The following is a 14,290-nucleotide window of genomic DNA, read 5'->3' on the forward strand; positions in this document are numbered from 1 at the left end:
TGGCTCTCATTGCTAACAGCAGCTGATAATAAAAGATTTGGGAAACCCTGTCCATTTTGACTCCTTGCTCCTTAATTTTACTTTTCATACTAATCAAACACCTGCGTGTCATGGCACAGCCTTTTTTCTCACACAACTTTGTTGTTTTTTACATTTTTGTGTGTGTGTAAAAGCTGAAACATTCACAAAAGCTGAGAGAAGCCATCCAAAGAAACTCCTGTATACCCACCACCAAGATAAAACAATCACGAAGATTTTGACATATTTGTTCCATCTCTTTCCTTTTTTCCCTTGAGATACAACAAATCCCAGACAATATGTCATTTTCCCCCCTTTAGACTGCAGTACACATTTCTAATAATATAATATTTGTGTTTTTTATAACCATAACACCATTATCACAATAAGACATTCCTTGGCATCACTTGACACTTGGGCCATCACCAAATTTTCCCAATTGGCTCAGAAAGGTGTTTTTACATTTGGGTTCTTTGAATCAGGATCCAAACAAGGTCCACACCGTGATTGGTTGTCGTATCTCTTCAACCAAAACCATTGATGTCGAATCAATTTCCAACTCATAGCGACCCTATAGGACAGAGTAGAACAGCCCCATAGGGTTTCCAAGGAGCGGCTGGTGGATTCAAACTGCCAACCTTTTGGTTAGCAGCCGCAGCTCTTAAGCACTGTGTCACCAGGGCTCCCATACCTCTTTGACTCCCTTTTATTCGAGTCCAGTAGTTCTCAAACTGGATCCCTCCTGCACTTAAATCCCCTGGAGGGCTGATTAAAATGCAGGTGGCTGGGCCCAACTCCCAGAGCTTCTGATGGGGGAGGCCTGGAGTGGGGCCCAGGAATCTGTATTCCTAACAAATTCCCAGGTGATATGATCTGCTGGTTGGAGGAACACACTCTGAGAACCACTGCTGCAGGTTCTTCCTCCTCTTCCTCCACCTACCTTGACTTGTTGCAGAGAGTTGAAATGCCCTGAGGAATGCAACACATTCTGAGTTTCTTTGTGGTGTCATTTACCTTGTTCCTCTCTCCTCTGTTGTTTCCTGTAAATCATTAGTTTTCATTCCTCGCTGTACATTAGAATAACCTGGGAATTTTAACAAACTACCCAAGCCTAGGCCCCATCTCCTGATCTTCTGATTGGCCTGGACTGCAGCCTGAGCATGGGGTTGCAGTACTAAATGGCTCAATGAGAAGGTGGGATTTGAGCAAAGACCTGAAAGGGGGAGTGAGAGAGGTGCCATTTGGCTACCTGGGGGAAAAGCATTCCAGGCCACAGGAACAGCCAGTGCAAAGGCCAGGGGCAAGGGCCTGGTGTATTCAAATAGTGATTAGGAGGCCAGGGTAGCTGGAGCTGAAGGAGTGGGGGAAAAATGGAAGAAGACGAGGGTGGGGAGGTGATGGGGGAGACAGTGCAAGCCCCTGTGGGCTGCAGGGAGGACTTGGGCTTTTACTCCAGATGCAGTGGGAGCTATGGAGAATTCTGAGCAGAGAAGGAACAGGACCTGACTCACAGGGACCTGCTGGCTCCTGTAGGGAGGACTGTTCTCACCTCTCCCTACCCCCCACATCCCTGAGCTCCCCAGGGCCAAGGCAATGAGGCAGCCCCAGGCCTGAGCCTCTTCCAGTTCTGCTGCATCATGCCCAGTCCTCAAGCAACCATCCTCTTGGCTATGATTCACCACCCTCTTCCTGGAAACCACATTTCGCTAATGGAAGTAAAAGAACAGACACATTTGGATATAACGGCTTTAATTTTCTTTTTCTTGTGGAGAAAAGTGCATGTCTCTATGAATTGGACATTAAGGAATTGTTTACACAGGATATAAGTTACAAGGCCCCAGAGCTCATTCCGTAGTGTTTCAGGACTGGCCAAGGAGAAAACAGGAGAATTCTTGCTTTAACATTGAAACCCAATTTCACCTTATTTGAACCTACTTCTATACAGAGTAGGGGAGAGACAGATACAAAAACATGATTCTTGGAGAAGCCAAAAAGAAAAAAAAGCAGAACCCAAACCACCACGGCTGTGGCCATTTCCCACCAAAACCGCCCATGGAAAGACGAGCTGCTAATGGAAGTGGTCAAAAGGGAAGGCACTGGGGCAGAAACTGGACCCCAGCAGCCACCCTGGCCCGCATCCTCCCTAGAGTTGGGCAGCTTTTGTCACACGGCCTTTGGGGTTTATTTCTGTCTGTAAACACAGTGAACCTCCATCCCTCTAGTGACTGTGAGGACATCAGTCTTGGGTCCTCAGAAACCTCCCTGATTTACAAAGAACTCCCCACCACTCCTTCCCTCCCTCCCAGAAAATAAAAGCATGCATTTAGAAGAAACAAAAATTTTTGCTACATCATTTCCAGCTTTGAGAGGGCCAAGGAAGCTCTCTCAGTCGCTATTTGAAGCTGAACTGTTGAAAAGTCTTGTGTAAACAGCAGTCTTAGGCCAGGCCAGGTACAAGATGCAGCCAAAGCTGCTTTTTACCACAGGCGGTGACAAGTGGCCCCTTGGATAAAGGTTCTCTGATCCACCATTTTTTCCTGGCAGCAGCTTGGGAAAATGGACTGGCAGATGGAATCCTGACAGGTTATATTGCATCTTAAGAAATGTTTTGTAGCTGCTTTAATTTGACTTCAATGTTAAAGCAACTGAAAGCCATGATTGCCGCCCTAGACGTTCAGATACCCTCGTTTTGTGGGTCTTTAGGTATTAGTCCATTTCATCCAGGTCATCTAATTAGTTGGTGTACAAAGATATCCTCACTTTGAAGCTCCAAGGGCAGTAGGGGGTGGACGGGGTCCCCTAGAAATAAAATTGACCTAGAGCCTCTTCCCCTTCCACGTAGGAGACCCAGGTTTGATTCCCACCCAATGCACTTCATGCATAGCCACAACGGTCTGTCAGGCTTTCATGTTGCTGTGAGATTGAACAGGTTTCAGAACTTCCTCACAGACTAGGAAGAAAGGCCTGGCAACCCACTTCCCCAAATCAGCCAACAAATACCCTATAAATCACAACAGTCTGATCAACTGATCATGGAGATGGTACAGGACCAGGCAGTGTTTCATTCCATTGTATATGGGGTCACCATGAGTCAGGGGCTGACTCGATGGCAGCTAAAAACAGAGCTGCTAAAAAGTCAAAAAATAATTTAAAAACCCTTAAACCGGTAGCTGTCAAGTAAATTCCAACTCATGGCAACCCTGTGTGTGTCACAGTAGAACTGGGCTCCACAAGGTTTTCAATGGCTGATTTTTCAGAAGTAGGTCGCCAAGCCTTTCTTCTAAGGTGCCTCTGGGTAGACTTAAACCTCCAACCTTCTTGTTAGCAGCCGAGCATGTTAGCCATGTGCACCACCCAGGGACTCTTCTATAAAGGCAAGAGCTACATTAAAACTTGAGCCAGGACTTCCCCACCCGCAGGAGGCAGCTCAAGCTCTTTTAAGGCGCCAGCAGAAGGAAGCCACGTTGGCTGCCACAGCTGGGAGAACGGCTGCCACCTCTGACCTGGCTTCAAGGAGGTAGGAACACAAGGCTTTCCTCGCAATGCTTGTCACGTTAAGGGGGATCAGTCGGTGTTCCTGGGCAAAAAGGTGCCATGTTGCCTGAGTTTGGACTTTAGTGGGCAGATAGGTCTGCTGAGCTGGACATTAAGTTTTATATCCCCAAACTACACCTCACCTCCCAGTGGGGGCCATTAACAGCTGGGACCCCCAGCCTCGTGAACTTCCCAAAACAGTGCCTCAACCAGGGAGACTCACAGCACACACCTCATCGGCAGGAGGGCCTTAACCCTCCCAAGCCTTGTCCCTGAAGTACAAGGTCATAAAACGCTACCTTCTTACCCTTCCAGCCCAGCCCCAGCATGTCTCTTAGACAGGACCCCTCCATAAGCACAAAATGTCACGTTGCTGGGCCCTGTTAATGACAAAAAACGGACACTGGGACTTCAAGGGTCCTCCATTCGAAGGAGCCCAGGTCTTTATACCACAAAGTCCTCTGGTGAGCACAGCCTATGGGAACATTGCTCAATTTCCTTTTCTAGCAGGATGTAAGATTTGGAAAGACCTTGCTTTAAACCAGCCCAGCCAAGAGGGAGCTGGGGAGGGAGGCAGGTCTGGGCGGGCAGCCTGGTCTCCTCATTGTAGGAAGCTCCTGGCAAAAAGCCCCACACAGGAGCACGAGGAGTTGGGCAGCCTGATGCTGCCGGTGGTTCTGTGATTCCACTCACAAGATCAGAGAATGTAGTGGAGCCGAAACAGTGACAGGGTCGTGGGTGTTGTGGAATTCTGAGGAAGCTCAGGAAGGCACTTCTGGGGTTCCTGAATTGAGAGGGCCTCTGACTCCTGCCCCTTCTCCACCAGGAAAACCTGCTTTAACACTGCTTTCTCAGGCAGAGAGGCTTCGGGCCAGGGGGAGAGGTCTGTGGTTTCCAAATCGCCTTCCCACCCTAGAGCCTTGGGGCCTGAGGAGGTTGGCAGGGCAGGCTCAGGCACCAGGCCAGGGGATTGGGGGCCCTGAGAGGCTGAGGAGCTGCCTTCCACAACAACTCCCAGAATTAAGGGGAAGACAAACTCCTTCAGCCATTTTGTGGACCCCACTTGACACTCAGCACAGCGTGGACTTGGAAAACATTTCTAACCAAGAAGGCACTGCAGCTGCCCCTCCACCCGTGTGGGTGTGACATGCCGCCATGGCTACCCCACTGAAACACCTTGAAAAGCAGTAAGCTTGTGTACATGGACACCCCTGGGCCCTGCCTGCAATGCAGTGTCCCAGGGTCTACAGCCCTAACAGGGGCTGCTCAGGCGGCTGGCAGCCTCAGCAAGGGGTGAGCCATGCGGGGTGGGGGCAGCTGATGGGAGGCAGGAGCGCCCTGAGCTCGGAGACAGCCCTTGTGGCTTATGCCACACACAGTCAAAGTCCCTGCCAAGGCAGGAGGGGGGCGGGGGGGGGCAGGGGGGTCATCTCTAGCAGCTGCAGCCACTGGACTGGGGGGGTGGCGTGTCCCCCAGGGCCGGGCCTTTCCCATTGCTGCCCTGGCTGGAGCTGGGTTCCAGGGACTCATTCATCTTCTCACAAATAACGTCCACCAGGCGCTCGAAGACCTGCTTCACGTTGATGTTCTCCTTGGCACTGGCCTCGAAGAACTCGAAACCTGGATAGACATAAGGTGGGGACACCTGTGAGATGCCCAAGGAGCAGAGCCTGGACTGCTGCATCACCCAAAGCTGGGTTCCAGCCCGGTTCTGTCCTTTATGCAGCTGTGGGACCTTGGCCAAGTGGCCTAGACTTTTTGAGGCTGTTTGCTCATCTGTAAAATGAGAACAGTGATGATGCTAAAAATCAGCTCTGGTCAGGAGTATCCTAGAATCTCTTTGTCATAAGGCAATGGTTGCAAGAGTAACACTCATGAGGTGTTCTGGTGCCCAGCAGGCATTAGAGTACCCACAGATGGCTTCAGCTCAACTTCCCCCTAATATCTGCCACAAAGGAAGCATAGCCAGGGTGCCCCCAAAGCCACGTGTTCATGCGGACTTTTTAAAACAGAGCCAAGCACTTCCTGTGTTTTGGAAAACATGCTCTTGACCAAATAAAACTGAGCTGACAACTGGCTTTGGCCCAAGGGCTGCCAGTTTGCAACCTCTGTCAGGCTGTTCATGGAGAGCATGCTCATGTGGTGACTGACACGCTTCCTGTATGGCAGGCACTCGCCTGAGCGCTTTACTTAGATTCACTCATTTAACTCTCATGACGATGCTCTGAGGTTCGTACTCTTGTGGCCCATTTTACAGATGAGAAAACTGAGGAGTAGTAACTTCACCTGCCTAAATTCATATGGCTAATAAGCAGTACAGTCAGGATCTACATCTGCCTGGCTCTAATAATAATAGAATAAATATTCTTTTTTGATCAGTTGGGCCTCGGGAGAGAAGGCCGGCTGGCTAATCCCTTCTGGAGAGGGAAGAGGGCATGAGGTGCCATTAACTATAGTCTTAGCATCATGCCCGTTGCCACCGAGTCACTTCTGACTCATAGCAACCCTACGGGACAGAGTAGAACCCCTCCATAGAGTTTCCAAGGCTGTGATCTTTAGGGAAGCAGACTGTCACATCTTTCTCCCGCGGAGCAGCTGGTGGGTTTGAACTGCCGACTTTTCATTTAGCAACTGAGTGCTTAACCACTGTACCACCAGGGTTCCTCTTAGCATCACAGTGACCATCATAAAAAAAAAAAAAAAAAAACTGTCCTCCCGACAGGCCTGGGAGGGTGGGAGGTGAAACAAATGCTTTGAGGACTTGCCGAGATCCCTCAGCTACAACAAGTAATGCATCAAGCAGAAAACAACAGTGTACCCCACAAATCGTCCTGCTCCCTTTGAGGGTCAGTTCAGGCTCTGCCTGCAGCAAGCTGACCCAGAAGGTCCTCGATGTGTCCCCACCTGCCACAGTCACCAAGGTGGCCGAGAGTCAGTGAATTTCCCCACACGAACGCTCACCGCATTACACAACACAGGGCAAGCAGCCTCCATGCCTGCGCTTGCCACCACGGAGGCAAGAGGCATGGAACTGCAATGAAAGAGCTGTGTTTAGTTACCCCTTTCCTATCCAAGGATGCCCACTTCCCCAGAGCAGGATTTCTGTCTGCCTCGTCCATGGCTGCGGCCTCGGGGCAGCCCAGTGCACTCGCTGGAAACTACAGTGAAACCTATGAAAGTTGGACCTCAAGGGGACTGCCTTGTTTCTACAGGCTTTTCAAGTTTTCCACCTTTGACAGGATGCAGGCTTACCACTCTGCTATCGCTCTCTATTAGTGAAAAATATTTGTGTTTTTCCTTCTCTAACAGGTGTCCACCTTACACGGATTCCAGCTTTGCAGGTTTTACTGTATTTGATAAATGACTGGATGGACGGATGGACGGATGGACGGACAAATGAACGAATGACAGAGGCAGGACATGAGCTCAGCGCTCCTACTCTGAGCCCAGTGACCGTCAAAGTCACCCCAGTCTTCCTAGGCAAATTTAGCATTTCCTTATCTATGCAGGATACCCTGTCGGCGTTGTGGTTAAGTGCTATGGCTGCGAACCAAAAAGTCAACAGTTCAAATCCACCAGGTGCTCCTTGGAAACTCTGTGTTCTACCCTGTCCTATAGGGTTGCTATGAGTCAGAATTGACTTGACAGCAATGGGTTTGGGTTTTTTTTTTTTTTAAATCTATGCAAGGCTCTACCTCACACAACCTATGTTCTTTTTTTAACCCCCCTTTTTTTCTGATTATAAATATTCACAGGAGAAATTCATTGGAGAAAATAGAAGCTACAGAAAAAGATCAAGACAGATATAAAAGTCATTCGTAATCTTATCACTCAGAAACAATTACTACTGGTGTTTTGATATTTAGCTCGCCAGTCTTTTTTTCTGTGTAAGTATAGGTAGTCCCTGACTTAGGACATATTCAAGTTATGACAAACTGCACTTACGATCAACCATCATTTTTTTTTTTTTGTACATCTTATCATTAGTAATATGTACTACATACAGTATTGTAGAGCATAATTTGATGTTATCATTCTCAAATGTTCACTTGCAGGTGTTCAATTTTATGATTTACTGTTCAAAACACTACTGTATAGATTTAGTTTTCTAAATTAAATCTGGGCCTTGAAAACATGGACCCAAACGCTGATTACTTTGCTAAAGTCAACAGGCAGATTTGGAAAGCCGTGAGATGTTACCATGAAATATATGAAGAAAAAAAAGAAAAGGGTCATGCAGACAACTCTCACTAATTTTCTGACTAGAAACACCATCCTCATGACCAGGGATAACCCAGATGATCCAGAACCTTCCACAAGTGGAGTTATTACCGCAACTGACAAATGCCAGCATCGTCCAACTCTTCTTCATTGCTGGAGTAAATTTTTATGATTTGTGTATTTTATTATATATGTATTAAAATATATCTGTAAGTTTACATGTAATGTTTCCAACCCCCCGAAGACAAATAAATATTGGATTTATAAAGATACTGACAATAAAAGGCATTAATAATGAAAACTAAAAAAAAAAAGAGGTGAATGACTTACGATGAAGTTGTTGGAACAGAACCCTGTCATAAATCAGGGACTATTTGTACATAACTGTTGAGGCTGTGTTTGTAAGGTGAATGTGTGTGTGTGTATGTCTTTTTTCCTACAAAATCAGGATCAAATTCTATCTCTTGCTTTGTACCCTGATATTTTCAATTTAATGACAGATGGAAACCCTCCCTCCCCCAGCTGCTGAATGTTCTCTAGAAATTGGTGTGGGCAACAGCTTCGAGTATTCTAGCACAAGGTGGGGTGGTAACTGATTTCACCAGTTCATTCAAGCCAGTGTGTATTTCCAGGTAAACTGGGGATCCAGGGCCCCAGCTTAGCTTCCCAAGAGCTGACTCCCCCAGCACAGCTAGAAATGAATAGCTAGGGTTAAAGCAAGATTGGAGTTCACAGGAAACACAGGGGACAGAGGAGCAAGTTAACACCACCATGAGGGAACAAAGAGCCAAATCCCCAATGGTGGATACTCCATGGAACAAAGACCCACTTTCTCCAACAAATTGATAGATAGAAGAAAAAGGGAAAGGGGACTGTCATAGCACGGGGGTCAGCAAACTTTCTCTGTAAAAAGCGAGATCATAAATACTTAGGGCTTTGCAAGCCACATGGTCTCTGCTGCAACTACCTAACTCTGCCGTTGCAGCACAACTACAGCCACGGACAATTCATAAACCAAAGAGAGGGGCTGTGTCCCAATAAAACTTTATGGACACTAAAGTTTGAATTTCATAGAATTTTCATGTGTCATGAAATATTCTTCTTTGGACTTTTTTCAACCATTTAAAAGTGTAAAAACCATTCTTAGCTTGTAGTCTGTACAAAAATAGGTGGTGGGCAGTGTTTGCTGATCCCCACGATAGCATAAGAGAAACTTAAGACCAGACATACACAAACACCTTGTGAGATTGGTTTTCTGGGTTTGAAGGCTTAGGATCTCAGTCTCACAGCACAACTCAGTCAACTGGCATAATACAGCTCACAAATTCATGTTCTGAGTAGCATCTGGGGTCTTAAAAGCTTGCAAGCAGCCATCTAAAGTACAACTATTGCTCTCTACTCATCAGGAGCAAAAGAGAAAGAAGGAAACCGAAGTCTCAAAGAAGAAACTAGTCTACAAGGCTAACAGTCTGCATGGACCACGGCCTCATCTACCCTGAGACCGGAAGAGCTAGATTGTACCCAGCTTTACCACCTGTTCTGATCAGGGCCACAATAGATGAACCTTGATAGAACAGGAGAAAAACATGGAACAGAACTCAAATTCTTAACAAGTCCAGACTTATTGGACCAGTTGAGACTAGAAGACTTCCTGAGATTATTGCCCTGGGATACTCTTCAAACCTTGAACTGAAACTACCCCAAGGCCTCCTATTAGCAAAATAACAGATTGGCACACAAAATAAATGATATTACCTGTGAGTACAGTGCTCCATTAAAAAACTATTTCTATGAGACCAAAAGGACAATTACTCTAAGCAAAGATGAGAAGATAAGGGGGCAGGGTAACTAGAGTACTGGAAATGGAACAACCAGAAAGGAATTAAAGAGAACTTTGACACATTATAAAAAATAAAACTAGTATCGCTGAACAATTCATACAGAAATTGTCAAATAAGAACCTAATTTGGTGTGTCAACTTTCACGGAAAACACAATAAAATATTATTAACAAAAAATAAAAAGAGAGAGAAAAAGACTTAAGAGAAAAACCAGTGGCAAGTTAGGTCCAATTCAAACTAATTCCAAGAAGATTTTGATACAATTGGGGAAATTTGGTACAAAAGGATTCTAGATGATACTAGCGGCCGATTGTTAATTTTTGTTAGATATAATAATGGCAAGGTAGATGAGTTTAAAATACATACATACACACACAAATATATATGTGTGTATTTGTTTTTTTTATCATTGGAGCTGTGCAACAAAGTGTTACAGGTAAAACATCCCAATGTTGGGGATTTGCTTTACAATGCTTCAGCGGTTTTTCTGGTATGGCTGCTTTCATGCAGAGCTGAGTATTTGTGACAGAGACTGTCCAAGGCCACAAATATTTACTATCTGGTCCTCTAAGAAAAAGTACACCAGCCCCTGGACCAAAGGAAGTAGCCATACCCACTATTCTGCAGTTTGCCTTTTCTACATAACCATGTATCCCAGAGATCTTGCCACACTAGAACATAAAGAATGCCTTTGTCCTTTTTCATGGCTGTGTAGTATCCTGTTGTGCGAATATACTTTATATTTAACTGGCTCTCTTGTGAGACACCTGAGGGCTTTCGAAGGTTTCACTCCTACTAACATTGCTACAACTCCTATACACAACACCTCTCACATGGGCAAATATGTTTGTAGGATAAATTCCCAGAAATGGCTTTGCCGAGTCTGGGTTCCCAGGGCATGGGCAGTGGGGGTGGAGTCGGGGGAGCCTGTGAGTGAATCCCCCAATATTAAATGGAGAAGGTGGCATACACGTAGGTATTTTTTGGGTAAGTTCCCAAAGGGCTGGTGACTGTGGTTGGACTTGTGTCCCAAGGGTGGGGACAGCAATTTGGTTCTGGAAGGTCCAGGGCCTTTGGCCCAGGCGGGGCACTAACCGAGGTCGTCGGCGAGCCTCCGGCCATCCTCGGTGGGCACGACGCGCTCATCCTCCAGGTCACACTTGTTCCCCACGAGGAGAACCTGGGCATTGTCCCAGGAGTATGTCTTGATCTGTGTGGCCCTGCAGAGTTTGGGGGCTATGAGCAAGGGTCAGAAGGGCAGAGGGCAAAAGTTAGGGGGTCAGGGGCCAGCAAACACTCACCAGTCCTGCACAGCAGCAAATGACTCCTGGTTGGCGACATCATACATGAGCAGGAAGCCCATGGCTCCACGGTAGTAGGCTGTGGTGATGGTGCGGTAGCGCTCCTGGCCAGCCGTGTCCTGGGCAGACAGCAATGTCAAGTGGCTTGAGCCCACCCTGCTTCCCATCTCACCCCTGCAGGGCACTGAGAGGGCCACACCCTGTGCCCACAGCCTCCAGTCTGATGGGGGAGGCACAGGCCTGCCCACGCAGACCCAGTCTGATGGGGGAAGCAAGGACTCATTCTTAAGGGAACATCCCCCTAACTGATGGGGGAGATACAGCCCTACCCTTGAGGGGTACTCAGTCTGAGGTATCAATTGCCTCTCACAGATTTATAAGCTGAGAACCAACTTAATGACCCCCAAAAACAAGAGCCACCTGGGCCAAGGGTACCATCTTGACATGAACGCCTTGGAGCTCGCATTATTATGACAATCTTTACCAGCAGTCAGAGATGAGGGGGTGGTTCTGGGCTACTCTCCCTCACCCCAGAACCCTCCCCAGAGCCCTAAACCCCAGCATGGACTTTCCTGGAGGCACCCCACTCCTCACCACAGACCCCACAGACAGCCCCCAGCCTACCCAGATCTGCAGCTTGATCCTCTTGTCATGGCGGTAGACGGTCTTGACCTTGAAGTCAATGCCCACAGTGCTGACGAATGCAGGTGTGAAAGAGTCATCAGCGTAGCGGAACAGGAAGGACGTTTTGCCCACACTGCTATTGCCGATCAGCAGCAGCTTAAACATGTAGTCGAAGTTCTGGTCTGCTGCATCCCGCGGGCCTGTGGGGTGCTCTCCAGCCGATGCCATCTTGACGGGGAGCCTTCTGCGGGGAGGCCTTAACTCCTCAGATGGGGAGAGCTGGTGCCCTGCAGGAGAATAAAACACCAAAAATGGCTCTGATGTACACGCCAGGCCCATGTTCAAATTCCGGCTCTGCCACTCGGAGCTCAGGTGAACCTGGGCACATCCGTTGATCTCTGTGTACCGCAATGTCCTCATCTGGAAAATGAGGATGTCTGATGGTAGTCCCTACCTGAAAAGGGTCATTAATTGTGAGCACAGAATGAGTTTCTTTATTCATCCAACACTTACTGAGTGCCAACTCTGTGCCAGGTCCTGTTCCTTGTGCTTTGAATAAGACAGAAAGAAGCCCACCCTTAGGGTGGTCACATCCCAGTGAGAAGTTCTTAAAACACACAGTGGTTATAAGAGAGGGCCTGGTATACTCAGTAAACATGACTGATGTTTAATCTTCACACCGTCCTGGTAAGGTCGGTCCTTTGTTATGGAGGAGGGAGAAATTGAAGCCCAGAGACAAGAAAACTGGCACCTGGCAAGGAAGGGGCAGAGCCAGGATTTGAACGCAGGTGCTCGGGTGGAGGAGATGAGGGGGCATGGTCATGTCCTCCGGCCACAGGGGAACCAGGCTCCACAGAAGGGACAACCGTGGACTTTGCCCCAGGGTGAGCAGCTGGCCGTGGCCCAGTGTGAGTTGGGGGGGACCTGCCAGCTGGATGGAGGCCCCTTAGGCCGGGTGTTGACTTTGGCAGGTGTCACCCATGGGGTGCCTGCCCTGCCCCTATTCATGCTGAGTTTAACCCCTTCTCTGACCCCACCGGGAGTGGGCTGCAATGGATTCAGCCCAGGTTTAAAGCCCGGGCTGTACTCTCAAGTAAGTACTGCCATTTTCTGTTTGTCAAAGGGGCCGAGCCCGTCTCCCTCCAGGTAGGGCTGACTCACCCCAGCCCCAGCCCACAGAGGCCAGAGTGAGTCTTCAAATCCCAAGGAAACCATCCCAGCCACCTAATAATCACATAACACCCCCACCCCCACCCCATCCTGGGTCCTTTCCTAGCAATCTGTCCCCACCGCTAGGCTGGCAAACTTGCAGCTGCTCCCATCCCAACATGTCATCTGGGACCAGGGCACACCCACAGCCCTAATCCCCTGCCTAGGCCTCAGTTTCCCCATCTGTTTAGGGCTGCTTCCTGTGCAAAGGAGGTTCCAGAAGGCGTGTGTCAATGGAGGACACACAGGCAGAGAAAACCCTGGCAAATCTATTTCCCAACCACCTTTGGGGCTTTTTTCCATTTTAAACGAGGACCCAATCGGCCCCCCTTTTCTGCCCAGCCCTCGCCCCACCCCGTGTTCTGGGAGAACGAGTTTGAGGAGGGGAAGGGAAGGGGAAGGGAAGAGGCAGGAAATCTTTCCCCATGCTGGGCAGGGCCGCCAGGCTAGGGCCCCCATCCCAGCCCCAGCCCACCTCCATCTGTCCCACCTTTTTCTGATCATTTGCCGAGTATCCCCCTATGCCTGGCACTAGATAAGGGTCCCGAGAGGACTCGGCCCTGTGCACTTCACTGTTTTCGGGGAGCCCCAGCCGGTGGAGGGAGACTCAGAAGCTTCCCCCATCACCATATGGACCCATCTTCTGTCCTCAGCTGCGCCCTCTGCCACGCCCGCGCCCCGATAACGCGCCCCAGGAGCCCACCTGGGTTGGGGCGAGGGAAGAGGCGTCCCCAGCCGCCCCGCCTTTGTTCCCAGGGCCCCCCGCCCTTCCCCTAACCCCCCTCCCCCGGAACCCACTGGGACTCTGAAGCGCGGGGTGGGGCCTCTCCCTCCGAGTTGGGTCACCTCGCGTGGCGGTCGCTGCTCTCCGGGACTCCGCCTCCGAACTCGCAGCGGCTTGGCCCGCGACCCCTGCCCCGCAGACTCAGCCGCCGCCGTCCGCAGCTACCCGGATCCCGCGCGGGCTCCGCCCAGGCCAGGGAGGAGGGGCCGGTCCTCGGGGAGGGCTGGGCGGAGTCTGGGGCAGGGTTTGTAGAATGCAGGTGGGCGGGGCTGGAAGTTGCAGCAGGTGTCTAGCGTTCCCCCCCCGCCAAGTGAACGTTTTACTTTGAGTGGCGCGGTGGTTAAGCCCTTGGCCCCTAACCAAAAGGTGAGCAGTTCGAATCCACCACCTGCTCCTTGGAAGCCCCATAGGGCAGTTCAACTCTGTCCTACAGGGTCACTATGAGTCGGAATAGACTCCATGGCAATGGGTTTGGTTTTTTTGGTTTTTAACTATATATAGAGTTTCTGGAAACCCTAGTGGTGTAATGGTTAAGAGCTACGGTTGCTAACCAAAAGTTCGGCAGTTCGAATCCACCAGGTGCTCCTTGGAAACCCTATGGGGGCAATTCTACTCTGCCCTATAGGGTCGCTATGAGTCAGAATCGACTCGTCAACAAGTTTTTTTCTTTATTTTGGTAAGAGTTTCTACTACGTGCCCAGCGGTTAAATGCGTGGACTCTGAGGCCAAGTTCAAGTCCCACCTCCACCACTTTGGAGT

At 49.2% G+C, this 14,290-nt stretch overlaps 1 protein-coding gene across 2 annotated transcripts; it reads right to left on the reverse strand.

Annotated features, from left to right (window-relative positions):
• Positions 1-1,727: 1,727 nt before the first annotated feature.
• Positions 1,728-13,721, reverse strand: RAB3D (RAB3D, member RAS oncogene family). 2 transcript variants are annotated; one of them, XM_010593333.3, is made up of 5 exons: positions 13,594-13,721; positions 11,539-11,825; positions 10,915-11,033; positions 10,709-10,833; positions 1,728-5,172 (listed from the first exon to the last, which is right to left on the reverse strand). In XM_010593333.3, exons 2-5 carry the CDS (start codon positions 11,764-11,766, stop codon positions 4,985-4,987), a joined length of 660 nt encoding a protein of 219 aa, XP_010591635.1. In that variant the 5' UTR covers positions 11,767-11,825; positions 13,594-13,721; the 3' UTR covers positions 1,728-4,984. The 2 variants fall into 2 exon arrangements, with proteins under 2 accessions (XP_010591635.1, XP_023408178.1); XM_023552410.2 differs by having other exon boundaries at positions 13,546-13,664.
• Between the last annotated feature and the right edge of the window lie 569 nt (positions 13,722-14,290).

The sequence above is a fragment of the Loxodonta africana genome, chromosome 3 (genome assembly GCF_030014295.1).
Source record: "Loxodonta africana isolate mLoxAfr1 chromosome 3, mLoxAfr1.hap2, whole genome shotgun sequence".
Classification (NCBI taxonomy): Eukaryota; Metazoa; Chordata; class Mammalia; order Proboscidea; family Elephantidae; genus Loxodonta; species Loxodonta africana.